Raw genomic sequence first — 24,640 nt, forward strand, 5'->3', positions numbered from 1 at the left:
ATACTACAGAATGTCTCTAGTCTTAGTTGTAACCCTTCATGTCATCCATGAAGAATTTCTGGCCCAGGTGTTCCGGCTGCGTTGTCCAGCAGGGTCTGGTCCCACTGGACTCTGGGTTTCAGGTAACACCCATGTGGCTTGTTCCATACGAGTTAGTCATGTTGTGCTTCTGCTGAAATCTGGTGGCTGCCCACAGTCCATGGAGAATGCCGGAGAAGTCTAAGAAAGGCTCAAACGCTGATTGCATCCAGGTGACTGTGACCAGTGCCCTTCAGGACTGCTTGCATGTCCCTGCTCGCAGCATTTCTTGTTCTCCACACGCAGCTCTCTCCCGGGAGAGCAAGGCTGTGCCGTTCACAATCGTGCTCCGTGACCGGTGTGCTGTGGCAGCCCCGGGGAAACGCTGGTGTTGGGGCGGTGTGAGGCACGCGGGGCGCTGCCGCCCGGCGGGCTCGGGCCGTGTGCCCGGCTGTTCTCACGCCAGCATGTGCATGTGGGGCTGGCGAACGCCCGAGCTCCCGGCTCTCCGGTGAGCTCACATCTGTCCGCATCTCTCCTAAATCATCATTAAAACATGCAAACCCCACCGCCTGTGGTGTTTCCTTGGGGCAGCGCGTCCCTGCGGTGCCAAGTCCCCGGGAACCGGCCTCAATCCCTGCGCTGTCCCGGCAGCGGTGGGAGCTGGGGAGCAGCGGGGTTGTTCGGGGTTCCAGGCGTGCGGAGAGTGACGGGGATGGGTGGGTGGCCAGGCTGCTGTCCTGGGGCGCACATGTCTGACACGGATGCACGGGGCGACCGGGGTCAGGGAGTGCGTGTGGGGAGGAGCGCGGGGCGGGGGAGGGAGCGGGCGGGAAGCGGCGCGCACGCGCGGGAGGCGGCGCGAGGCGCGCACGCGGCGCTTCGCGCGGGCCGCTTCCCGTGAGGAGCAGCGCGCGGCATGGCGGGCACCGGGACGGGGCCGCGCCCGGACCCGCACCGCCTGCGGCCGCCGCGGCGCGGCACCGCGGCCCAGCGCCACCTCACCAGCGCCCACATCGAGTCCTTCAACTACGCCGTCAGCGAGGGCGTCTATCGCGCCGTGCAGGTGCGGAGGGCGCGGGGCGGTGGGCGCGGCGCCGGGCCCTCTCCCGCCCCCACCGCCCTAACCCGGTGCCATTGCAGGAGGTGCCCTCGGTGGAGTTCGCGCTGAAGGACACTCGGCTGGCGCTGACGCTGGTCGGGGTGTCCATCACCCCTCCCGCCGTGCCCGCCGGGACGGTGTGCCAGGAGAGGAGGGTGTTCCCGGCAGAGTGCCGCGGGGTCCGCAGCACCTACCGCGGCAGGATCACCGTAAGTGCCCGCACCCACCGCGTGTCCCCGCCCTGTGGGGCTGGCTGATCCCCGCACACGCGTGTCCCCGCCCTGTGGGGCTGGCTGATCCCCGCACCCACCGCGTGTCCCCGCCCTGTGGGGCTGGCTGATCCCCGCACACGCGTGTCCCCGCCCTGTGGGGCTGGCTGATCCCCGCACCCACCGCGTGTCCCCGCCCTGTGGGGCTGGCTGATCCCCGCACCCACCGCGTGTCCCCGCCCTGTGGGGCTGGCTGATCCCCGCACACGCGAGTTCCTGTCCCAGCAGAGCTTCTGCACACGCGTGTTCCCGTCCCCCTGTGCTGTAGATTTAAAGGCCCCTTCCCGGCTCACCGATCTCACGCGGGGTTGAGGGAGCGCTGCCCCCGTGGGCTCTGGGGTGTTGATGATGTGCGGCCTCGCTCTTTTCCCCCGCACATCAAGCTTGTCGTGATCCCGACCCCTCTGCCCTTCTTTCCCGTTTCTCCCTGCAAGCAGCCAGCCAGCTTGCAAGTCCTTGGATGGAGACCCGTGTCATCCCAGAGAGCAGCATAATCCAAATCTTGTTTCTGCAGGAATCCAGGTTTCAAAAGCAGCGTTGCTCCCATACAGAAGTCCAGAGCTATAAATCTCTCCTGTTCACAAGTTCATGGTTTTTGTGAAGAGCTTTGAAATTTGCCTGGAGAGGAAGCATCCCCAGCAAATATTTTTCTTTGCAGTGTGAAAGGATTGCACATTGCTGTTTTCTGTTAAAATTATGTAGTTGTGTCTGAACTGATTGCATATGTGAGGCACCTGGTGCAAGGGAGTGCTTGCTTGGAATTTCAGGTTTTTTGCTTGTTTTCATTTGTGTTGATTTTTTTTTAATTTCTCTGAAGCTGTACACCTTGCCATGATAAAAGTCACTCTAAGTGCAGTACCTTATCTGAAAACAGTGCAGATTGTTCATAGCTGTATTCCCAGTGGATCTTAGATTTTCCTGAGCTACAGCTGGTTTTATTTTTCTTACCTAAATTATTTCCCATCTTTTTTTTTTTTTTTTTTTTTTCCCCATTGTCTGTCTAATTATTTTTTGAATGCTTGGAGCAGTTCAAACAGTTTGCTGTGTCTTGAGTGAAAAGGCATTATCTTGTGCTGGGAGAGGTTAACCTCTCCCCTGCCCTGCCCATGCACGTCAGAAAACAGTCAGTAATCATTCCCTGTTTCCACTGTGCTGCTTTAACTCCATGTCCCTCCCTCAGTTCCCACTGCCCCAGGGTAGGATGTGAGCCCCAATCTACTGAGCAGCTGTAGACCCTTAGTCATCACTTCAGGTGTAGACCAGGCTGTAGCAGTCCCTGTGTAAGGCTGCCCCGTGGATTTAAAGAGGCACAGTAGCATTTTCCTTCCCTTTTTCAGTAGTTTCTGAGACTCAGTTTATTCATTTTTGCTGCTGCCAGATGCTGAACTCAGGTTCCTGTGTTGCAGTAATAATGTTTCTTTCCTGCAGGACAGCAGCTCTTTCAAAGCCCATCATTCTGCATGTAAAGTTAGGATTCTTTGCTCCCACAGTCTTCCTGCAGACCCACTGCCAGAACTTGTTAATAAATTTTCTTTCCTGCATGCTTTTCTTTCTTGCTTTTAAGATCACTCACAAATGTGCTAGGTGAAGAAAGGAAAGATTTTGTCAGGCCTGTAGTGTGGATGTCTTTTTAGTGGACACTTCTGTCTTCTGCTTTTAACTGTTACCTTCTGAACTTTCCTTTCCTGTGGCCGCCTTTTGTTTGTTTTGTTTGTATTTAGGCTGTTCTGTTGAAGGGTCTGGAAGGCAAAGGAGGCTAGACCAACTTTGTTTGCTCACCCAGGAGCTTCTTTACCTCACTCTAGACTTGTATGATTTTCTTCTGTAAACCTGTGTTCACTGTTCCCCTGAGTGTAATCTTCATGCATGTATCTACTGGCTCCTTTTTTTATTATTGTTACCATTTTTCAGTGATACAAGTCTGTTCAACTGTTTGTGGTTGTATGAAAGGTGCAGTTAATATAGCAGGAGATATTAAAAGGGCAACTTTACTTTCTTACTGTTGGTGTTGTGTTGTTTTAGGCCGACATCAGCTGGTCGTTGAATGACATGCCACAAGGGACTATCAAACACCCCTTAGGATATATTCCAATCATGGTGAAGTCCAAATTGTGCAACCTCTATGGTTTTTCTCCACAAGACCTTATGCAGCATCATGAGGAAGAAGAGGTAACAGGGATTTTGAGGGTCAGGAAAGTCTGTGTTTTACCTGAGCAGTCTGTCAGGCCACTTTCTTTTTTCAGGGCTTGAACATTTATATTTTGTTTCAAGTTTGACTTTCCATTTTCTCTTGAAAGCAGATTGTTTATGGGGGCTTGATGAAGCAGCTTGAGAAGTTGCAGTCATGGCTGTTCTTGAACACAGGGATCTGTTTGGTGTCAATACCTACAGTTTTGGTATAGAACCTCTCAGCTGCTACACAGCAACTGAGAGTGCTGTGAAGGGGACTCTGAGGAAAGATTTGTAGAATAGGCATTGAAAGAGACATTTCCATTGCCAGTTGTCTTCTGCAGCTTTTTCCCTGTCTCCCCAGTAGCATGTTAGCTGTCTATAATTGAATACAGACTTATTTAGCACTGCATTTTGAACTCACAAAAAAAGAGAGAGAAAACTACATAAGAAAATTGAAAAAGTAAGCTTGTATGTGACCAGACAGAGATCTTTTGCTCTGAAAATCCTTCTGGTTTATAAACTCAAAATGAGAACTTCATAGGGCTTATTTTAAAAAGTTAGTGTCAGCTATTCAGAGTTATTCCATTGATCACAAAGTTTTTTTCTTCCTCTAAATTGTGGAACGTGCATCCTTTCCCTTGCACTCTGCTGCATTTATACTTCATAGACCCCTGCTAAGGAGTGTAGCCTTTCCAAAAGTTGTGCTGAATCATGTCTTGCTATTTCCCATTAAATGTTTGGGTTTTGTCTACAGTACAGGCATTTTTTTCCTTTTACTTACAATGCCGATTCTGAGTTTCTAAGTATATTAACATGGTTTTACTTCTCCTGCTAGGAAATGGGAGGCTACTTTATAATCAATGGCTTAGAAAAAGTAGTCAGGATGCTGATTATGCCCAGGCGAAATTTCCCTCTTGCAATGACAAGACAAAAGTGGAAAAACAGAGGCCCTGGTTTCACTGAGTATGGTAAGCTCAGCAGTTTCTTGCAGCATCCTAGTAACAACTGCTTGAGGACAAACAGGAGTGACCTTCTGTAGTTGAATTTTGGTAGTTTGTTTTGTTACAGTTCTTGTGTAATGTTAATATTTTTTGCTGCACATAAGAATAAAGGCTAAACACACCACCATGATGGTACAAGCAAGAAGCAGGGACTTGCCTTGTGCGAGCTGTCTGAGCTACCCGTGGGAAGCAAGGAGATTTTATTCCAGGCTTTGCAGTACTTGTCACCTTTTGTTGTGTGGAAGTTGTAACTAAAACCCCACTTTCAGCACAAGTCATTGTGTAATCCAGTGACATAATTTCACTGATTTTGTCCAGACTTCATGGTGGCAGATTTAATATTCAGGAGGCAGAGTAAACTAGCTTCATGACTACACCTTCCTTTTGTCAATGTATACTCAGCAAAATCAGTTTAAAATTAAGTTGACCTAGCAAACGTTAAATAGCATTTTAAATGTAATAGCATATTGCCAGTTGCTGTTTTGACTGGACCATGTTGCTTGAACACACACTGTAGTCCCATGCTAGTTTATTTCAAGGCAGTGCCAGTTTAGATGGTCCTTTTTTGTTTTATTTTTCTTTGACCTGCAGCTGAGAGTGTGGAGCTGGATCAGGAAACACTGCAGCTGCACAGCCACCCAAACACAGATAAGAGTGCCATTAGGAACACTATTTGTATGTTACTCTGTCCTACAACCAAAGGTTATAGACAGGATAGTTGAGGCCTGGATCTTTCTTTAAAAACTTTGTGCATCTTCCAGACCTCTCAGCAAATGTACTGGCTGTCCTGAGACACAGCTCTCTTTAGCTAAGAGCTGACTTGAGGTCATGTATTTATTTGAAGTGGCACTGAGCAATCTGCCTCATGTTCTCAGCCATCAAATACCAAAGTTTCTCTCATGAATTGTCTCACACCTCCTTGAACATGACAGCAATGCAGCCACTTGTTTTTCTGCAGCTTATGCTGATGTTGTGACTTTTGCAGGGGTGGTGATGCACTGTGTCAAGGATGAGCATACTGCAATAAATATGAACCTTCACTACTTGGAAAATGGCTGTGTCATGGTGAATTTCATTTTTCGCAAAGAGTTGTTCTTCCTCCCCTTGGGATTTGCTCTGAAGGTAAGACATGAATGCTTGTCATTTCTATATTGAATAAATGCAGAAGTTCTGCAAAGCATTTTTATTTTGAGTTAACGAGAAAAAGCTAATTCCGCTTGGAGTATTTTCAGTCAGCCTTCTAATCCTCATTAGAGAAAGGTCATCCAAACTGTGTAACACTGTAATCAAAGAGTCTGCACAGAGAAAGTGTCTGTAGGGACACGAGAAGAGGGGAGAGTCACACACTCATGGTTTTGTGGGGTTTTTCTAATGAGTGGTCTGGATGGAGATCATTATCAGTGTATGACTATCCCCTGCATTACTCTCTAAGGATCTCAAACCCAGAGCATTTTGCAGTTTTCATTGTGGAAGGTCATTTCTAGAGCACTGAACCACCTTAGTTCTTTAGCCTTATATTGTAGACAGATGATGTTATGGGCCTCATTTTTATGATCTAATAAACTTCTGTCTCTCAGGCATTGGTTAATTTCCCAGACTACCAGATTTTTGAAGAGTTGGTGAAAGGAAGGGAAGATGATACCTTTTATGCGAACTGTGTTACTGAGATGATGAGAGCTGTGGTGGATGCTGGCTGTTTGACACAGCAAAACGTCCTGGATTACCTGGGAAAGAGCTTCAGAGTGAAACTCAACCTGCCTGAGTGGTACAGCAATGAACAGGCTGCAGATTTCCTTCTGAGGTCTGTATGTGGCTGTGATCCTGTGTCATTGTGTTGAATTTATAAGCATATGTGAGAATATTATGATGATATGTATTTTAATGGATTGATACAAGTATTCTCAAAACAATTTCACAAGAGGGTGGCGGGTTTTTTTTAGATGGGATTTTTGTCATGTCATTGATGAAAAACACAAAGGTTGAGGAAGAGAAGGTTAAAGCTAGCTCTGTGACTGCTTGAGGATCCATTTGGTGAACAGAAATACTGCAGTTTATTATCAGTTTTACACAATCTCTGTCAACTCTGAATATTCAATTTTTATCTTCTGAAATGGCAGAAAAGAGATGCTTTAAAATCTTCTTTCATGAAATAAGTTAGAAAGCAGTGGAAGGATTGGCTTTGACACTGTCAGTGTGGCAGGCATTCAACTAAAAAATTAATTTTTCTGGTAAAGTAGGTGTTTGCTCTTCCTCCAGCTTTAGGGATTAGGAGTGGTTTTCCTTTTTTCGTTTGTGCTGGACTGTTGCTCAGCCCACAGTTTTCCATACATGGCTTGATAGCAGTGGAGATTTGGAGTTCCTGTGGCAGGACACTGATAGTGCTAACAGAAATGTTTTGTAGTTTACATCTACTAGCCTTGTCAGGCTTTTATTTTAAAAAAATTGGTTTACAATTATTTAGGAGACACTTGAAGAACATGAAGCTAGCATGAAGAGATCATGGTAGTTGTCCTTTTCTTTCTCTCCCTTCAGCAATTGTATCTGTATTCACCTGACCAATAGAACTGAAAAGTTCTACCTGCTCTGTATGATGACCCAGAAGCTCTATGCTTTTGCCAAAGGGGAATGCATGGAGGATAATCCAGACAGTCTTATGAATCACGAGGTGCTTACTCCAGGACAGCTCTTCCTTATGTTCTTGAAGGTAAGGTCATGGCTCCCATGTCTTTACATTTCTTTATGGATCAGAAAGTTGGTAACATGCTTCTGATTTAAACAGGTAACTTACTACTAATCTATTCCAATTCATTTTATAGGGATACCCAATTTTAGGATGCTGGGAGGAGAGTAGTGGCGTTCAAAAGCTTGACTGTCCCATGAAATTCACTGTGGAATAGTAGTTCTCATCCCCTGATAAGATGCTTCCCTGAGTTATTACATAATTCTTAATATTTTTCCCCTTTAGTCAGAATTTTCTTTAGCATTTATTTAGTTTTGTTGAAAGACTATAAAAATGTCTCTACTATTTGAGTGATTTGAAAATTAACTTGGAGAGGCATTTTTGTGCTATGAAAAACAGCTACTAGGAACCAGAAAAAGTTGTTTTCCTGCCTAGCCCTTGCTGTCAGATCAGCAGGAAAGTTAACAGCCCCTTTTTTTTTCAATCCTAAGATCCTAAATAGTCTAAAACATACAGTAGACACAGTGTACACTGTATACACAGTTATCCTTGTGGTCAGATTATAGGTACTATTTATGCTTTGGGTTGTCTGTGCTTTATGAATTTCTCTTATTGTACTTCATTTGCCAGACTCATCACCATTCTGGGTGGAAGTGATTGCCAAGCTGTTGGGTGGGTGTTTTCCTTTTAGTTCTGTGTTGACATATACCATCAGCATCTCCATAGAATGAAGTCAGTGCTGGAAATAAGTCTGGAAAACTGTCAGTTCCTTAAAAGTTGTCAATCATGCTAATTTCAGAGGAATTCTGTAGCATGTGCAGCTGATGTGCTAGATTAGAACTGATGTTCTAATTTGAGCCTTTCCTGTCCTGTATTAATTTTAAATCTCTCATCTTAAACCATAGGAGAGGCTTGAAACCTGGCTGCAGTCTGTTAGGTTTGTTTTGGAGAAAAGAGCGGAAAAGGCAAATACCACCCTAAATACAGACAGCCTGGTGAAGGCATTCAGCCTGGCACCAGACTTTACCAGGCCATTTGAGTATCTGCTTGCAACTGGTAACCTGAGGTCTAAAACAGGTAAATCTGCAGGCTTAAGGTGTCTTTTTTCCCTTTTTTTCCCCATAAAACAGAATGAGGAACAATGTAAAATTGAGCTCTTTGGAAACAACTGGAAACAGCTGCTTGTAGGCAGACATTATACACTGTAACTGAATTGCTAAAAGGGATTTGAAGAAGGGGATAGTTGAGGAAAAAAGCAAGATTTATGCACAAGTGTAGGCATTGTGCATGGTATAGAACAGGTTAGTTATGAAAGCAAAGCCTCTACCCAGATGAATAGTTGAAATGAAATTTAGCATTGTTCAAAACAGTGATAATAATTAGATTTGCTTTCCCAAAGATTATTTCTCCTTAGAAGGTGCAACATAAGACAGAGAAGGGGCATTTTTAAATCACAACTGTCCCATTAGTCATATGAGCTTAAATGATGAGAAACTGGTTTGCTGGTGTATATTCAGACTTATTTGATGCTTCTCTGAAGTGTCCAGTATGACAGTGTGTCATACTAGGAAATGAAGTTAGGTTAAAAACCTGCAGAATTTTGGTAAAACATACCAGCTGCAAATTCCTATTTGCTTCACTGGCAATTACTTCCACATGTTTGTAAAAGGAACTAGATTTTAAGGAATAGCTTGGATTTAAAGTTTCTAGGTTTCTTACAGGTCACTGAGTTGCCTCTGCACATGGACCTGTCTTGTTGGGATCCAATGTGAGCATCTTTAGGGGTTGTGAAAAATAAGAAACTGTCTTGTAACATCATCCTGTGTTTCTTAAAGCTGGATGAGTTCCTGACATAAATCTTCCCTTTGTTCCCTAGGGCTGGGCATGTTGCAGGCCAGTGGTCTGTGTGTGGTGGGGGACAAGCTGAATTTCATCCGCTACCTCTCCCACTTCCGCTGCATACACAGAGGGGCAGCATTTTCCCAGATGAGAACCACGACTGTCCGCAAGCTGCTGCCCGAGTCCTGGGGCTTCCTATGCCCTGTGGACACCCCAGATGGAGAGCCCTGTGGGCTGATGAACCACATGACAGCTCTGTGTGAAATTGTCACTGAGATGGTGCCCGTGAGAGACATTCCACCTTTGTTATGTTCCCTGGGTATGTTTCACTGACCTGATGGTTTGTGTTCTCCTTTCTTACCTCCCTGCCCTGCAGCCCCATGCCTGGAAAGGCTTTTTCACACAGCATCACAGCACACTGCCCAGTTGAGAAGTGAAATCAAGTTTGACCTGTACTTACTAGGCTTATGCTTAGTGGTAAATAACACATTGCTTGTATAGGCACATCAGCCTGTCAATGTCAGTGTCAAAATTCAATGTCAGTGTCTCTCAGCTGTGTGCTGTAGTGTGAGGATGTTCACTGAAGCCCAAGGAATTGCACAAGGAATTTTTTACAGCTCTGAGAAACTGGACTAAGCAGTAACTTTGTAATGACTTGACTTGAACTGAAGTTCATTTATGATTATCACAATAATAAGAATCTTTATTTCAGTCAGAAAAAGGGAGAGGGGAGTGACATTCTAAGTTGTAAATGTTTTTCATTGAACCTGTCTATGGCTTTGCCAAGAATTTTTTGATTTCTAGGTGTGAAGTGAGACATGCAGTAACTTCTGTGTTTTGTTTGCTTGGTTTTGGCCGTTCTGTCCATCAACCCCCTCTTGCCACAGGTGTCACCCCCATTGATGCAGCTCCAAGCCGGCCTTACTCAGAATGCTACAGAGTTGTGCTGGATGGCTCCATGGTGGGCTGGGTAGAGCAGGAGCTGGCTCCTGAGATTGCAGAAACTCTCCGTCGTTTCAAGGTTTGTTTTGTTTGAAATGTCTCTTAGCTAAACATCTTCAACATGCAGTGGTCGAAAATAGGAATGTTTTGAACTTCTTAGGCTTATTTTGGGTTTGGTTTTTTTTTTTCTTTTTGGTTTTTTTTGGTTTTTTTTAACTGACCCAGTAAGTTATCTTTGGCTGCATATTAGTATTGGAGTATGCTTTTGTGTTACCTTTTTTATTTTGATCCATATGTTTCATCTGGTGGTTTATGAAGTTACAGATTTTGAAAGAACCTTTTCTTGGAAAAGGCAAGATAAGACATATTCTGTCTTTATTTTTTGGTGGAGTTTTTTTCTAAAATGTATTTCTAAAAACTCTTCTCTATAGCTTTTTATTAATGGCTGCAACTGTGGTTGACATTTTCATTGAGTGACCAGGTGGATGCAGTTTAGTTAAATTTAGTGTTTCTAGATTGTTATTTCTTTGCACCAACAGATAACACAAGAGAAGAGATTTCCTGCACGGGCAGAAGTGGTCCTTATCCCAATGACAGGAAAACCCAGCCTGTATCCCGGACTCTTCATTTTCACTAACCCTTGTAGGATGGTGCGGCCTGTCAGAAACCTGTCCTATGGAAGGAATGAATGGATTGGGACTCTGGAACAGGTGGGGTTTGCATATTCCCATGTTGCAGAGATACCTGGCATCAAAAATGGGTTTGGTAAATATTTATGAAAGGAACTGAGGATGAGGCTTGTGTTGAAGAGCTAGAATAGGTGACGAGAGAGGGTTTTTCACTCCTGCAAATTGATTTCTGGTAAATGTCATAGCTGGACTGTAGAGATCTTTTTGAGCTCTTCAAATCTGCTCTCAGTATTAACTTTGTGAAGATTTGAGGTAAAGGATGCTGTGTTGTGTGTACTATGTCATCTTGTGTTACATCGTGTTTGCCAAGTGGCTCCTGAGCAGCCAATTGGATTGCTGGGGAGCTCATCCACTTGGAACTATTAAAGTGGGAGACAGAAAGGAGGACACGTTACTGCAGTTTTATATTTCAGGCTTGTAAGTTTTCGGGCTTCCTTCCCTTGCAGCTAATCTGTGCTAGGTAGTTTACCAGCTGTCTGATTTCTCTTGCTAATACACTACAGTGCAGGCGGCAGCCACAGCTGAAACTGAAATGGACAGAAAGCCATCAGAGACAGCTTTGTTTTGTTTCCTTCCCTTTAAAAAAAGGCAGTGAACAAGCATTATCCAATTTGATGTTTGCAGATCTTCATGAATGTGGCCACTCTGGAGTCAGAGGTGGTGCCTGGAGTGACCACTCACCAGGAACTCTTCCCTCACAGCATTTTGAGCGTGGTGGCCAATCTCATTCCCTTCTCTGACCACAACCAAAGTCCACGGAACATGTACCAGTGCCAGATGGGTAAGTGCTGAAGTACCCAGTGCTGCAAGACCTTGGGCAGAGGGATTGACACCTCAATAACACCTCTAGTATATTGAATTTCTGACAGTATTATCAGAAAGATGTCCTTAAAGCGCTGCCTCTTTATCATACTTTTCTGCAATTAGCAATATGACTGTTCAAAACTCAATTCCCATGGCAGGATATTGATGCTGCAGAAGCAAATGCTTTTTGGCCTGGAAATACATAACATAGGCCTCACTCTGGGAAACTCTGGGGAGAAAATACATATACATCTCCCCCCAAAACAAGTAAACACACAAAAAAAAAAAAATCAAGTAAGCAAAACCAGAAACACCACACTAATCTTAATGGGGATTTTGAAATTGCAGAAGAGAAAATAAAATTAGATGTAGTCCTTATGAAATGCTGTGAAAGGCATTGTGTATAGTGGTTCATAGAAAAATTAGAGCTGGGCTTAGGGCAATTAATAAGTTCCAAGGGAGTTAAGATTGATAATCCCTCTAAATTTGTATGTATTTCCAGCTTTTTTTCTTAACAAGATACACAGAGGAATAAATCCAAGTTTCCCTCCTTCCCTCCAGGAAAGCAGACCATGGGGTTTCCTGTTTACAACTACAAGGATCGCTCAGATAACAAGCTGTACCACCTGCACACCCCTCAGAGCCCTCTGGTGAGGCCCAGCATGTATGACTATTATGGGATGGACAGCTATCCTGTTGGCACCAATTCCATCGTGGCTGTCATCTCCTACAGTGGCTATGACATGGAAGATGCAATGGTAAGCCACCAGAAGGAAAAAAATCCTGCTGTCCTGTGAAGGAATTTGATGTGGGGCACTGGGAGTAGGAGTGACACTCGGCTGAGAAGACCCCACTTTCTTTCTCTGCTGGTCCTCACACCTTTTGAGCAGATTCAGCAGCACAGTGGTTGTGTTGTTACAGCTGGGAGTTCTGGGAGTAGAGCAGAGCTTCGTTTGTCCAAGGCCATGGTCTTCCAGCTTTTTAAAATACTGGGGTTACATGAGGCTTGAGCTTTTTGGAATGGTGACTTACTGGGAGACTTTAAAAAGGCAATGTTCCCATTTTGATCTGATGCTTACCTTTGTAAATGTTTTCTTCTTTGAAGTTATCAGCAAGTCTTTAACGGGCTTTTGTTTCTCCCTTTTAGATCGTAAATAAATCTTCCTGGCAGAGAGGATTTGCTTATGGAAGTGTTATCAAGGCAGAGAGCATTGACCTTTCTCTTAAAGCCAGCAGGGCAGGAGATAATTTAGTATTTGGCATCAAGCCTGGCGATCCAAACATTGGGGAGAAGCTGGATGCTGATGGACTGCCTTTTGTTGGGTCTATCCTGCAGCCTGGGGATCCCTTCTATAGCTTCATGAACCTCAACACAGGGGAGACCTTCACTGTGTACTATCCGTAAGTACAGCCTGTCGCTCCTGGCTCTGCTCGCCCCGTGGGGAGAGCAGTTCGCCCTTGCCCTGCAGATGTTCCCTTTTCTCCTCACACAAGTGTCCATGGTGTGACAGAGAGCATGAAGTTCATGCTGTAGGTGACTCCCAGGCATGTATCACATCTTTTCTCTAAGCCAGTGTGTGCTGCAGAGCTGGCTTATCCCAGGAGAATATTTTTTTTGTGATTTGCCTGTGCTGGTTGTATGTGGACATGATAACAGTTAAGCCTGCAGCAGACCCCTGGCACATGGAATATCAGGCTGAGGGCTCATCTATAGAAGCACAACCCTGAGCAAGGCGCTTGTCAAAGCTCACACTTTGCCCTTTCTGCTCTGAACTTCCCTCTCTACTGAAGAACTGCATTGAGTTCTTTATTTTGGGATCACATCAGTATGGTGTGAGTTTATTGGTGGTAGGGAGAGGGGCTGCTGCCTTAACACAATAGAAATGGCAGTGGGATGCAGTTTATCAGATACAAAGTGTGATAACAGATGAACTAGGTTGAAATTATTCTTATGGGTGGCACATTATCCAGTCACCTGAAAGTGATACCTGAATGGCACTTGGAAGATGCCTTTGAATTGTTTCCTTGCCCTAATTCTTACACAGTCTGAGTTCCCTCACTACTGAGTAGTACTTTGAAGAATGGTGGTGTTTCTCAGCTGTCCAAAGACATTTTATAAGTGGTTTAGGTTTTTTGCTTCATTTTCCCTTTGAAACTAAAAATTATTATCAAGCCTGACACCTTTGCTATGATTGTTCCTTCACCTACACAGGAGTAAGGAAGTGGGCATTGTGGACAACGTTAGATTGTGCAGCAACGACCGTGGCACTGGGAAGTTCAAGAAGGTTTGCATCACTGTGAGGGTTCCCCGAAATCCCACTATTGGGGACAAATTTGCCAGCCGTCACGGACAGAAAGGTATCCTGAGCCAGCTCTGGCCCGTCGAGGACATGCCCTTCACAGAGAATGGGATGGTTCCAGACATCCTCTTCAACCCTCACGGCTTTCCCTCCCGCATGACCATTGGGATGTTAATTGAGAGCATGGCGGGGAAGTCAGCAGCCCTACATGGGGTCTCCTATGATGCCACTCCCTTCACCTTCACGGAGAAGAAGTCTGCTCTGAAATACTTCGGTGAGACTTTAGCGAGCGCAGGTTACAACTTCTTTGGCACAGAAAAGATGTACAGCGGCATCAGCGGGGTGGAGCTGGAGGCAGACATCTTTGTGGGGGTGGTGTACTACCAGCGCCTGCGCCACATGGTCTCCGACAAGTTCCAGGTGAGGACCACGGGGCCCCGAGATGCTGTCACCAACCAGCCTGTCAAGGGCAGGAACGTGGAAGGTGGGATCCGCTTCGGCGAGATGGAGCGGGATGCGCTGCTGGCCCATGGCACGTCCTTCTTGCTGCAGGACCGCCTGTTCAACTGCTCTGACGGCTCCATAGCCTACGTGTGCACAAGCTGCGGCAGCATGACATCCCCTGTGCTGGAGAAACTGTCCCGCTCCTCTGTGACCAGCAGCAGGAGGTATTCCTGCTCCACCTGCAGTGAGGTGGAGGCCATCGAGGTTGTCCCTGTGCCCCACGTCTTCCGCTACTTTGTGGCTGAGTTGGCAGCCATGAACATAAAAACAAAGCTCAACGTGGAGTAGCTTGGTCCTTGGCATGATGAATAGTTGGAGGGAGAAGGCACATATCAAGTTGTCCTTTTCCCTGAGTTTCAGGTATTAAGTTAGTTCTCAGGTTTTTCAAAAGAATTAAAGATTATTTTGATGTTTGTATTGCAACAGGGTGCTTGCCAAGTTGTAGGGCAAGGAAAGATGGCTCTGTTGGTTTGTTTGGACTTCCCAAAGGATCACCAGCTATTGAGATGTGTATGAAAATCAGGCAATATTGCTGCTCCGCCCAAGCTCCTGGGTTGAGACTGACTGGGTTCTTTGAATTCAGGCTGAACTGTAGGTATGAAGAGGTCATAAAACAGCACGAAGTGAATGCTGGAAATCATCACAAAAAAAAACTCCTTGTTTTTTTCAAGAAAAATCTTTGGAAAACGTATGCCTTAATGATGGGTTTGTGTTGAAGTTATTGTACATGTTTTGTTCTTCTTTATTTCAATACATGTGCCTTGAGTCATAAAGAAGGTGGCACGAAGTTCAGCTGCATGAAGACACAGCCTTGACTGCAAGTAATCAAGGTTGCCGGATGCGTCCTGGAAGTGTTTGGTGTCACCCAAGCCCAGCGGTGCTGGGATTTGGAGTTTGTTTTGGTGCATTTGGTTCTCCCAGGTGCGTCCTGGAAGTGCTTGGTGTCACCAAGCCCAGCGGTGCTGGGGTTTGGAGTTTGTTTTGGTGTGTTTGGTTGAGGAAGAATAAAGCAGATGCATTTCCAGCCTGGCTCATGCTTGTGCAGCATAGATATTGTAGGACTGAAGCTCGTCCTCCACGTAAGTCCACAGCAGTTGCCACCCTGCCCTGTCCCAGGTGTCGTCCGTTCCTCTCTGCCTGCCCCGGCTACCGCAGGGTCGAGCGTGTGCCCCGGGCACAGCCGTACCCTGCGGTACAGAGTTCTTGTGCAGTTTCTCGGCAGTGCCGTGCTGCTCCGGGGGCTCGGCGGGCGGGAGGCGGTGGGGGTGTCCCCGGGGGCGAGGTGCGGATGTGCCGCATGCCCGGCGGTTCCCGCACGGGCCGCAGCACCCCCGGGGCCGGGACTCGCTCTGTGGCGCGACCGGGAAGGAGCAACGGCCCCGGCGGGGCGGAGCGGGGCTGTACCGCCGGCAGCGGGGCGGTGCAGCTGGAGCTGCGGGTGGGGGCTGAGCCCTTGGCGGCCCCATGCGCTGCAGCTGCCATGGAGCTGCTCCGGGTGCTGCTGGCTGCCGCTCTGCTCCCGCTCCTGCCCCGTGAGTACCCCCGGGACAAACCCAGGAGGCAGAAAGGCCGGGTGCCACCCAGCCTGGATGCAAAGGCTGAGCTCTGCCGAGCTGGCAGCCGTGCTGGGTGGGATGTGTGAGGGAAGCAGTGCCCCAAACCATGTCTCTCTCAGTTGGCAGGGCAGCTGTGCCACTGCCTACGCTGACCCGGCCATTGAGCATGGTGCTGGCTGGACAGCGCCGGCAGCTGGTGGTGTGCGTGGTGAGAGACCTGGCCCCCAGCTCTGGCCATGCTGTTTGGATCTCTGGTGGGAATGGTAGCATCCTGCAGTCCTTTGCCTATGGGGCCTCCCAGGAGGATGGCGGCACCGTCTGCTCCGTCTCCCTCCTTTCCAGTGACCCCCAGCGCGAGAGGGAACTTGCCTGCCATGTGGGGGCCAACAGGACCTCCCCGTCCCACAGCTCCAGCCCCATCCGCATCACGGGTATGATGACCCTGCTACCACCCCCTCTGCCTGCCTTGGCCTCTGCTGCCCAGCCTGGTGGGTGCACTGGTGGCCCCCGAGGACAGAGGTCGGCAGGGTCCCTGGGGACAGCAGGGAGCAGGTGTGAGGCCCTAGGGGCAAACGTTGCTGTCCCGATCACAGGAAGGGGTTTGTGGCTAGCCCTGCCATGCACCTGGTGCTGGGCTGCCAGCGCCTCCCCAGCTGCTCTTTCATCCCACAGGCAACGAGGAGGCAGCAGAGCTGTGTAGCACAGCTGGTGAGTCTCTGGCCCCTGCCTGGTGGGAATGTCAGCTGCCAGGGAGAAAGCCCTGGCAGTGGCTTGGCTGGGGCTATGTGGTGGTTGGGATGGGTTTTCCCAGTGTTGTGGGACTGAGGAAGAGGGAGGGAATCTTCACCTTGGTGGGAAGAATAGGGAAACTGGGTCAGAGCCAGCCTGCCCTCAGGAACAGAATGAGGGTGACATGAAGTGTCTCTGGAATGTGTAAAGATCCCGGGTCTGCCCAAACATGGTCCCATGGCAGGCCTGGAAAGGATGTGGGTGCAGTGGGGTGTCTGTGGCAGGCATCACCTCACCTTTCCATTGCAGTGTCACCAGCCCCTGCCTTGGCAGTGCTGCTTATGGCTGTCCGTATGGTGTTGCTGAAAGTCTTGCTCTCTGATGCTGTTCTCACTTCCCTTCTCCTCGCCCAGAGCTGAGGGCATGGGCAACTGCCCACACTTCAAGGGTAAGTCCTGGTTTGGTGTACAGGTGTGGAACTCACTGGAAATATTCTGGAGACTAGAGAGGGGACCCCCAAAGGGAGGAGAGAGAAGACCCAGTGTTGGCTGGGAGACGTACAGGATGGGAGTCTTGGTTTGGGTGGACAAGAGAGAGGAGCTGACACATTTCTGTGGCTGGCAAGGCCCCGGAATTACCTGGAGGATGGGAAGGGGCCCCAAGGTACCTCGCGGGTGAAAGTTTCCAGAGTTCCATTGGCAGGGAGGGCCCCCGGAGGGTTGCGGGGTACCCGAGGGGCGGCGCGGCCCCTGCGCGCCCCGTCCCACGCGGGCGTTCGGCGGCACCGCCCGGGGGCGGTGCGACGGGGGCCGCGCGCCGCCGCGATTGGCTGGCGGCGGCCGGCGGGGATTGGTCGCGCGGGTCACGCGCGCCTCCGCCATTGGCCGGCGCGGCGGGGTCGCCGTGGTAACGGGGCGTGGCGGGGCGGGAGCGCGCCCCGGAAGCGGAGTCATGGCGGCGGCGGCGGGGGCCGCGTTGCTGATGCTGCTGATGGCGGCGGCACTGGCGCGGGGCGACGACTCGGACTGGGTGCGACTGCCCAGCAAGTGCGAGGGTAAGCGGGGCCTCGGGGGACCGGGCTGGTCGGCCGCCGCCCGCTGTCTGCTCGGGCCGGGGGTTACTGGTGCGGGGCTGCGCCTCCGCGGGCTGTCCCTCTGCCCGACTCCTGCCCGTGGGCATCGCTGTTCCCGGCAGTCACTTGATCGCCTGCCGGTTCGTAGCTGGCACTGGTCGTGTGTGCTGCTTACGGTTTGGTCTCCGTGATGCTTCCTTCGGTTCAGACAGTCCAGGGTAGGGCATGACGGGCATTTGCTGCCTGGTGCGGTTTCCTCTGTCTTTGTTGTGCAGGCACACGTGGAGCTGGACAGCAAAGAGACAGTGAAAAAATTAGGGAGTTCTTTACAAAGTTTTCCTTGCCGGGGAAGCACCTCTGATGATGATGCTGATGTCCGAGTTCTGCTGTGGCACCAGCGTAACCTCAGAGAAGCACCAGAGCAAGCACTGACCACACTCTGCTCCTCTTCCTGCCCAGGCTTTGAACCTGTGTCAGTGCACAGCAAAAGCTGCAGGAAGCATTTGGATAACTGGACTCAGCACTGGGCACTCCTGGCATGTGTGGGGACACTGCAGCAGGTGTGGTGTGAAGGGGGACATCCTTGAGATCTGAGCTCCAAGGGTCTGCAGGAAGGAAAGATCATCCCACTTGAGAAATGGCCACAGTTGCCTCCAGCCCCTTGTGCCAAAAAGAAAGGATTGTACAGGAGGTGTACACAGGGCTTTTCAGTGCATGCATGGCAGCTCTGGACAAGCCACCTCGCTCTCTTCCTGCCTGGGGCATCTCTCAACTCACATAACTGCCTGGGAGAAGACACTGGTTCATTGCTGTCAGACCATTCCTGCTGGAGCTTGGCACTTCTCCTAAAGTGGAGCTCAAAGAAGAGGTAGCTCCTGACAAACAGGACCCCACAGCACTGGACAAAACTTTCTCCAGCCTCCTGAGGCCCTGTCTTTGGGGGAGGAATGGCCACACCATGCCTGGCTTCCATCCCTCCCTATTCCCACTTGTAAACCCCTGAGATATTTCTCCTGCTGTCTGTTTCTATAGCTCTGTTGGGCTCTTCACAGAAGAAATAAAGCTCTTTTTTTTTAGTTTTAGAAAAATAACCATGCACTGTGTTCTAAATCTGTTGATTATGTGGTCTCTGCTGCAGGCAGAGTCCCAGGTTGTGTTGCTGGAAGTCATGGCCAGCACCTTGTCCTGTCACCACCAAGCCCTGCCAGCTGCTCAGTCCCCAGAACAGCCTCAGTGTCCCCACAGCACTGAGAGCACAGAACCAGGTGGGCTGTCCCCCATCCCCTCGTGTTGTCATCATGAGGAGAAGCTCTGAGCCACACTGGACTTGCATTGCGAAAAGACCCCTTGCTCTTCCAAAAGGAGCAGAGCAGAGTGGCAGGGAGGTAGAGGCTTTTGGGGGAAAAGCTGCAGGCCAAACTGAACCCATGTGACTTCCAGCTGTGCCACAGCATCTGGTTGACATTGAAACATTGGTTTTGTGCTCCTGCTTCAAGCATTCTCCTGTGGAAGCAGCTGAGCCATTCCTGGTTATTTCTTTGGACGGCCAAAATGTGTTTTGTGCTTACAGCAGCTTTGGTGTGCCCAGTTCCTGGGCTGGTTCTTGCTGCTGTCCCAGGTTTGCTGTCATGCTGCCTGTCTGAACAGTGACACCCCCTAAACCCCTTGTGCTCTGTCCTTCCCACAGTGTGCAAGTACGTAGCTGTGGAGCTGAAATCTGCCTTTGAGGAGACTGGCAAGACCAAGGAGGTGATCGACACCAAGTATGGCTTCCTGGACGGGAAGGGCTCTGCTGTCAAGTACACACAGTCGTAAGTGGGAATGGGACGGGAGTTTGGGAGGGGGGGGCTTTGGGAAGCTTACCCTGTGCTCTGGCTGTTGCTGGGGGCCCACACCAAGCCTGAGCCCTTCCTTCTCTCCATGCAGGGACATTCGGTTAATTGAGGTGACAGAGAACATCTGCAAGCGGCTGTTGGATTACAACCTGCACAAGGAGAGGAGTGGCAGTAACAGATTTGCAAAGGTGAGGGCCGTTCCTTCAGTTCCTGCTCCCAAATGTGCCTCACCCATCCCTTCACTGCCAAAGTGACAAACCAGGTTCATTGTTCCCATCCTCTGGATCCCCTGATAGTGCCTGGCATGCGAGGCCACACTACCCCCCAAGTCAGATGTGGGGTGCTGTCTTTGTTGGGCAGGCTCCTGCCTGCATGGAGGGAACGTGGGGCTGTCTTCCTCTTGGGTTTGGGACCAGGTTTGCAGAGAGGAACTAGCTGCCACTTGAACTCCCCCTGGTAACACTGATGCCCCAGGGATCTGTTTTGCATATGTTCCTGCATGGCTGGGCAGGGCTGTGTGGCTGATACTGGGAGGGGAGAGTGAGAGCCCTGCAGGAGGAGCACCATCTCACCATGCAGTGCTGCTCCCTCCCTCACAGGGCATGTCAGAAACGTTTGAGACCCTGCACAATCTGGTGCACAAGGGTGTCAAGGTGGTGATGGACATCCCCTACGAGCTGTGGAATGAGACCTCCGCTGAGGTGGCTGACCTCAAAAAGCAGGTACCCCGTCCTCTGGGATTGGCCCTCAGTGGCTGCTATGACCTTGTAGGCTAGACATAGCCTACAAGGAGTGGAAGGAGTGGAAGTGGGGAGAGCATCCTGGGCCATGCTGCTGGGAGCAGGATGTTGGCAGAACCAGTGGCAGGAGCCTGGCCCTGGTCCTGCCACACCAGTACCTGTCTGGAGCTGGGCTCTCCTCTCTGCCCTAGTGCGATGTGCTGGTAGAGGAGTATGAAGATGTGATTGAAGATTGGTACAGGCACCACCAGACGGAGGATCTCTCCCAGTTTCTCTGTGCCAACCACGTGCTAAAAGGAAAGGACACAAGTAAGTCCTGGCTGCTGCCAGGGGCTGAAATAACACAGGAATGATCAGGAGGGCAGGGGCGCCTTGCTACAGCATGGGGAGTCCTGCCTCTCCACCAGAGCCCACTCTGTCCCTCTCTTCTCCTCTTTTCCCTAGGCTGCCTGGCAGAAAAGTGGACTGGCAAGAAGGGTGATTTGGCAAGCGTGGGGGAGAAGCAGAGCAAAAAAAAGAGTGGGAAAAAGAAGAAAAAGGGCCAGAAGGAGCGCGAGGGAGCTGCCAGCCTTCCGGACACAGGGGAGGCCCTGGAGGGGGTCCAGGAGCAGGCTCCACTCACCCACAGCCCAGCTGATGAGCTGTAGGCACGTAGCCCCTGCCCGCGGGGCCGCCCAGTCCGGGGTTTCACCCCGCTGTGCCTATGGGTACCAAAGGAAAAGGGACTTGTGACCCGGAGTGCCGGGCCCCGCCTTGCCAGCCTGGGTGCTATCCCGCGATTAGGCGGCCCGGAGCCGCGGACCCAGCCCTGCCGCATCCCTGCCGGAGGCTCCAGCTCCGGGAGGCCACGAGTGCTGCCCACCGCCGGCTCCTCGCACGCCGCCGGGACTGTAAATAAAGACGTTTTCCCCAGAGTCGCCGCCGGCACTGCCGGCGCTGCTTCTGCTGCTGCTGGGTGCGGGCTCAGGCTGCCGCGGCCCGGGCGGCCGGTGAGGGGCGGGTGGGTCCCGCGGGCCGCGCCGGGCCCCGACCCCGCTGAGCCAAAGGTCGGGGCCGTGAGGGGGCGCGGCGCGAGCGCCGCCGGGCGGCGCGGATTGGCGGGGCCGGGATCCGGGGGGCGTGGCCCGGGCGGGGCGCGGCGCGAGCGGCGATTGGCGGCGCGGCGGGGGCGGACGCGGCGCGGATTGGCGGGCGCGCGGGGGCGGGGCGCGGCGGGGGCGCGGCGCAGCGAGGCTGAGGGGCCGCGGCGCTGTCGGTGTCCGGGTCCGTGGCGGCGGCGGCGGCGGGATGGTGGACAGCGTGTACCGGACGCGGTCGCTGGGAGTGGCGGCGGAGGGGCTGCCGGACCAGTACGCGGACGGGCAGGCGGCCCGCGTGTGGCAGCTGTACATCGGGGACACGCGGAGCCGCACGGCCGAGTACCGTAGCTGGCTCCTGGCGCTGCTCCGCCAGCACCGCTGCCGCTCCGTCCTGGACGTGGCCTGCGGCACCGGGTGAGGCCCTGCGCCCCGCTCCCGCCCACCTCCCAGGTGTCCCTTCCCCCTGCCCGGGGCCTCGCTGCCCCGGCCATCCCCAGTGCCCCCCTCCCTCCAAGCCCCCTCCCCGCCCCTCCAGCTGCCCCCGGCCCCGCTGACAGCCATGTCCCCAGGGTGGACTCCATCATGCTGCTCGAGGAGGGCTTCCAGGTGACCAGCGTCGATGCCAGCGACAAGATGCTCAAGTACGCGCTGAAGGAGCGCTGGGAGCGGCGCAAGGAGGAGCCCTTCGACCGATGGGGTGCGGGGGCTCTGGGGGTCGGGAGGGGCCTGCGGACACTGACACCGTCCCCAGCGCAATGTCAGTGGCCCCTCGCAGTGCTCGGGCCACTCACCTGGGACTGCCGCTGGCCGGGTGGCCTTGCTGCGGGGAGCTGACAGTGCCAGATGCTCGGCAGACAAGCCACGGCCCTTGCTTGTCTGGCTGCTGGCCAGAGGCCACAGCCAAGCACCCTCAAGGGTTTGGGAAGGGCTGGGTAATGCTGGGAAGGGGTCTTGCAGACAGGGGAGGCTGTTGGGTGTCCCTACCTTAATCTATTTCCTTGTGCTGCAGTCATCGAGGAGGCCAACTGGCTCACGCTGGAGAAGGACCTGGAGAAGCCAGGGGATGGGTTTGATGCAGTCATCTGCCTCGGGAACTCTTTTGCACACCTGCCCGATTTCAAAGGTGAGTTGGGGCAGGGGAGAGAAGGGGGAGCACCTATGCATGCACAGTGCCTTCCACCAAGGTGAGAACGTGTCCTTAGTCACGGCATTAGTGGGATGGGATTACACCCAGTGGAGCTGCTGTTTCATGGTGCATCTCCAGGGAGGGTGGAGCCGAGGCCCCACTGCCCCAGACTGTGACATGAATGCACCCACTGGGTTCCATGGTCATGGAGGTTTGTGCATCAGCTGGAGGCACACCCAGATTTGTGCCACAAAGGTGGGTGGTGGGTTTCCCACGTGACATGCTCTGCTCCAGTGAGGCCGAGAACGTGCCTGAGCTCATGCCATGGGTGGGGCTGTGGGTTCTCCAAGCTGAGATTTGGGGCAAGATGGTAGGGTCAGGTATCTGTGTGTGCACGTGTATATGTGTATGGCTAAGATGAGGGCACATGGGCTGTACCACGGGGTACAGCCAGTGCTTGGAGACGCCATAGATTCCTCTCCAGGGGACCAGAGTGACCACAAGTTGGCCCTGAGGAACATCGCCAGCATGGTGCGGCCTGGGGGTGTCCTGGTCATCGACCACCGCAACTACGATCACATCCTGGCCACGGGCTGCGCACCACCCGGCAAGAACATCTACTACAAGGTCGGTGGCTGGCAGGCCCTGCCCATCCCAATCCCCTCTGCCCCATCCCCATTGTCCCAAGGGGGCCAGGCAGGGCAGGCAGCAGGACTGTGCCCAGGCTGGGGGCTACCGAGTCCCCACAGGATACATATGTCCTCCTGTGGTCTCCCAGAGTGACTTGACCAAGGACATCACCACCTCAGTGCTACTGGTGAACAACAAGGCACACATGGTGACCCTGGACTACACAGTACAGGTCCCCCCCACTCAGGTGGGGGCAGACCCGGAGCTGAGGTGAGGAGGGATGCAGAGGTGGCTCCCGGCGTGGGGGGGTGGCTGGCACTGTGCCCCACTGTCCCCCTGCCTCACCAGCACTGCCTCCTTGCAGCAAGTTTCGGCTCTCGTACTACCCACACCGGCTGGAGGCCTTCACAGCTCTGCTGAAAGGTGCCTTCCAGGGAAAGTGCCAGCACAGCGTCCTGGGCGACTTCCAGCCCTACACACCGGGACAGGCCCACGTGCCCTGCTACTTCATCCACGTCGTGAAGAAGACAGGCTGAGGGGCCTACAGAGATGGGACTGTGGTGGCTGAGAGCTCCAAGCAGCTGTGGGTCCAAGCAGGGGGTGGGGACTTGGCTGAGAGCCACCTGGGAGACCCCTCCCCTTAATTAAGAACACTTGTGAGAGCTACCTGAGATCATGGTCCGTGTGTCCCTGTATGGGCAGGGTACGGGGCAAGGGGGACGGCCACTGACTCCTCAGGACTCTGTGGAAGGAGGTGCTCAGCCTGGGGGTGGCACAGGATGGGTGCAGGCACAGCAGCCCTGCCAATTCCCCGGCTGCAGGTGCCAGCAGTGTGGGGCTTGAGGGCCCCCTTGAAGCGGAAGGAGGGGTGAGCTGCTCCCAGGTGGTTGCACATCCCAGCTGAGTCCCTGCAGCACTGCTCACAGGAGTGTGCTGGAACCTGTTTTCTCACGTGCACCTCCCAAACAGGTGCTGACTCCTTCTCTTGACACTCCTCAGTCCCATATAGGGATACTCACTCCCCCCCTTGAGCTCCCAGAGTGGGGAGGCTCCACACTGGAGCCTCCACCAGTGCTTCTGCTGTGGCTGCAGCTCCCTCCCTTCCACCCTGGGGAAAAAGTGGTGCCCAGATCCAGCAGCACGGAGCAGTGCGGTCAGGGACAGCCCTGCCTGAACATGCTCAGGCACCAGAGCCACAGGGCGTCAGGCATGCACCAGCTGCAAACTCACACATGGAATGCCAGACGCTGCTCTGGAACCAACCCTTAGCAGAGGAGCTCCAGGGGGAGCATGCCCTCACAGCTACGCTTGGCTCAGGGATCCAGCTGTCAGAAGGATCAGCGCCTGCAGCAGGTGGGGCAAAACCTAGCACCAACAACCCCTTGGGCTGCACAAAGCTGAGGGCAGCTGCAAGCACCTTGCCACAGCAGCTGCCAAACACAGCTCTGGTGCCATTTGTTCAGCACCCTTGGGAAAGGCTGGGAAGCAGGGGATATGCAATGCCACCAGCAGCTGCTGTGAGGCTGCAGAGGGAGGTAAGACAGGACCTTAGG

The 24,640-nt window shown here is 51.8% G+C and overlaps 4 protein-coding genes across 6 annotated transcripts; all 4 read left to right on the forward strand.

The window, feature by feature from the left end:
• The first annotated feature begins 854 nt into the window (after positions 1 to 854).
• Positions 855 to 15,344, forward strand: POLR1B (RNA polymerase I subunit B). Of its 2 annotated transcripts, XM_030268893.4 has the most exons (15): positions 855 to 1,084; positions 1,162 to 1,329; positions 3,412 to 3,558; positions 4,397 to 4,529; positions 5,548 to 5,684; positions 6,140 to 6,363; positions 7,095 to 7,266; positions 8,148 to 8,319; positions 9,119 to 9,400; positions 9,969 to 10,102; positions 10,563 to 10,733; positions 11,337 to 11,493; positions 12,078 to 12,274; positions 12,664 to 12,917; positions 13,729 to 15,344. In XM_030268893.4, the coding sequence occupies exons 1-15, from the start codon at positions 938 to 940 to the stop codon at positions 14,606 to 14,608; spliced, it is 3,375 nt and encodes a 1,124-aa protein (XP_030124753.4). In that variant the 5' UTR covers positions 855 to 937; the 3' UTR covers positions 14,609 to 15,344. The 2 variants fall into 2 exon arrangements, with proteins under 2 accessions (XP_030124753.4, XP_072783555.1); XM_072927454.1 differs by lacking the exons at positions 855 to 1,084; positions 3,412 to 3,558; positions 4,397 to 4,529 and having other exon boundaries at positions 1,202 to 1,329; positions 13,729 to 14,743.
• Positions 15,345 to 15,800: 456 nt separating this feature from the next.
• PTCRA (pre T cell antigen receptor alpha) lies at positions 15,801 to 17,372 on the forward strand. The gene is made up of 4 exons (XM_041715382.2): positions 15,801 to 15,852; positions 15,996 to 16,307; positions 16,549 to 16,584; positions 16,915 to 17,372. Exons 1-4 carry the CDS (start codon positions 15,801 to 15,803, stop codon positions 17,022 to 17,024), a joined length of 510 nt encoding a protein of 169 aa, XP_041571316.2. The 3' UTR covers positions 17,025 to 17,372.
• Positions 17,373 to 17,501: 129 nt separating this feature from the next.
• CNPY3 (canopy FGF signaling regulator 3) lies at positions 17,502 to 21,166 on the forward strand. The gene is made up of 6 exons (XM_030268896.4): positions 17,502 to 17,659; positions 19,365 to 19,488; positions 19,604 to 19,700; positions 20,112 to 20,234; positions 20,444 to 20,561; positions 20,697 to 21,166. The coding sequence occupies exons 1-6, from the start codon at positions 17,557 to 17,559 to the stop codon at positions 20,897 to 20,899; spliced, it is 768 nt and encodes a 255-aa protein (XP_030124756.1). The 5' UTR covers positions 17,502 to 17,556; the 3' UTR covers positions 20,900 to 21,166.
• A 277-nt stretch (positions 21,167 to 21,443) lies between these two features.
• GNMT (glycine N-methyltransferase) lies at positions 21,444 to 23,758 on the forward strand. 2 transcript variants are annotated; one of them, NM_001245624.1, is given in 7 exon segments: positions 21,467 to 21,745; positions 21,901 to 22,028; positions 22,341 to 22,454; positions 22,942 to 22,995; positions 22,998 to 23,084; positions 23,236 to 23,357; positions 23,452 to 23,755. In NM_001245624.1, coding segments are annotated over 5 exon segments (522 nt in total). In that variant the 5' UTR covers positions 21,467 to 21,539; the 3' UTR covers positions 23,018 to 23,084; positions 23,236 to 23,357; positions 23,452 to 23,755.
• Positions 23,759 to 24,640: the final 882 nt, after the last annotated feature.

Source organism: Taeniopygia guttata, chromosome 3 (assembly GCF_048771995.1).
Source record: "Taeniopygia guttata chromosome 3, bTaeGut7.mat, whole genome shotgun sequence".
Lineage (NCBI taxonomy): Eukaryota > Metazoa > Chordata > Aves > Passeriformes > Estrildidae > Taeniopygia > Taeniopygia guttata.

Coding starts and splice junctions, on each gene's coding strand:
- POLR1B (XM_030268893.4), top strand. CDS start 938: ATGGCGGGCACCGGGACGGGGCCGCGCCCGGACCCGCACCGCCTGCGG. Junction 9,401..9,968: donor ACCTTTGTTATGTTCCCTGG/GTATGTTTCACT, acceptor CTCTTGCCACAG/GTGTCACCCCCATTGATGCA. Junction 11,494..12,077: donor CATGTACCAGTGCCAGATGG/GTAAGTGCTGAA, acceptor CCTTCCCTCCAG/GAAAGCAGACCATGGGGTTT.
- PTCRA (XM_041715382.2), top strand. CDS start 15,801: ATGGAGCTGCTCCGGGTGCTGCTGGCTGCCGCTCTGCTCCCGCTCCTG. Junction 15,853..15,995: donor TCTGCTCCCGCTCCTGCCCC/GTGAGTACCCCC, acceptor TGTCTCTCTCAG/TTGGCAGGGCAGCTGTGCCA. Junction 16,585..16,914: donor AGAGCTGTGTAGCACAGCTG/GTGAGTCTCTGG, acceptor TTTCCATTGCAG/TGTCACCAGCCCCTGCCTTG.
- CNPY3 (XM_030268896.4), top strand. CDS start 17,557: ATGGCGGCGGCGGCGGGGGCCGCGTTGCTGATGCTGCTGATGGCGGCG. Junction 19,489..19,603: donor GCTGTCAAGTACACACAGTC/GTAAGTGGGAAT, acceptor CTCTCCATGCAG/GGACATTCGGTTAATTGAGG. Junction 19,701..20,111: donor GCAGTAACAGATTTGCAAAG/GTGAGGGCCGTT, acceptor CCTCCCTCACAG/GGCATGTCAGAAACGTTTGA.
- GNMT (XM_030267217.4), top strand. CDS start 21,540: ATGGTGGACAGCGTGTACCGGACGCGGTCGCTGGGAGTGGCGGCGGAG. Junction 23,085..23,235: donor GCAAGAACATCTACTACAAG/GTCGGTGGCTGG, acceptor GTGGTCTCCCAG/AGTGACTTGACCAAGGACAT. Junction 23,358..23,451: donor GGGGCAGACCCGGAGCTGAG/GTGAGGAGGGAT, acceptor GCCTCCTTGCAG/CAAGTTTCGGCTCTCGTACT.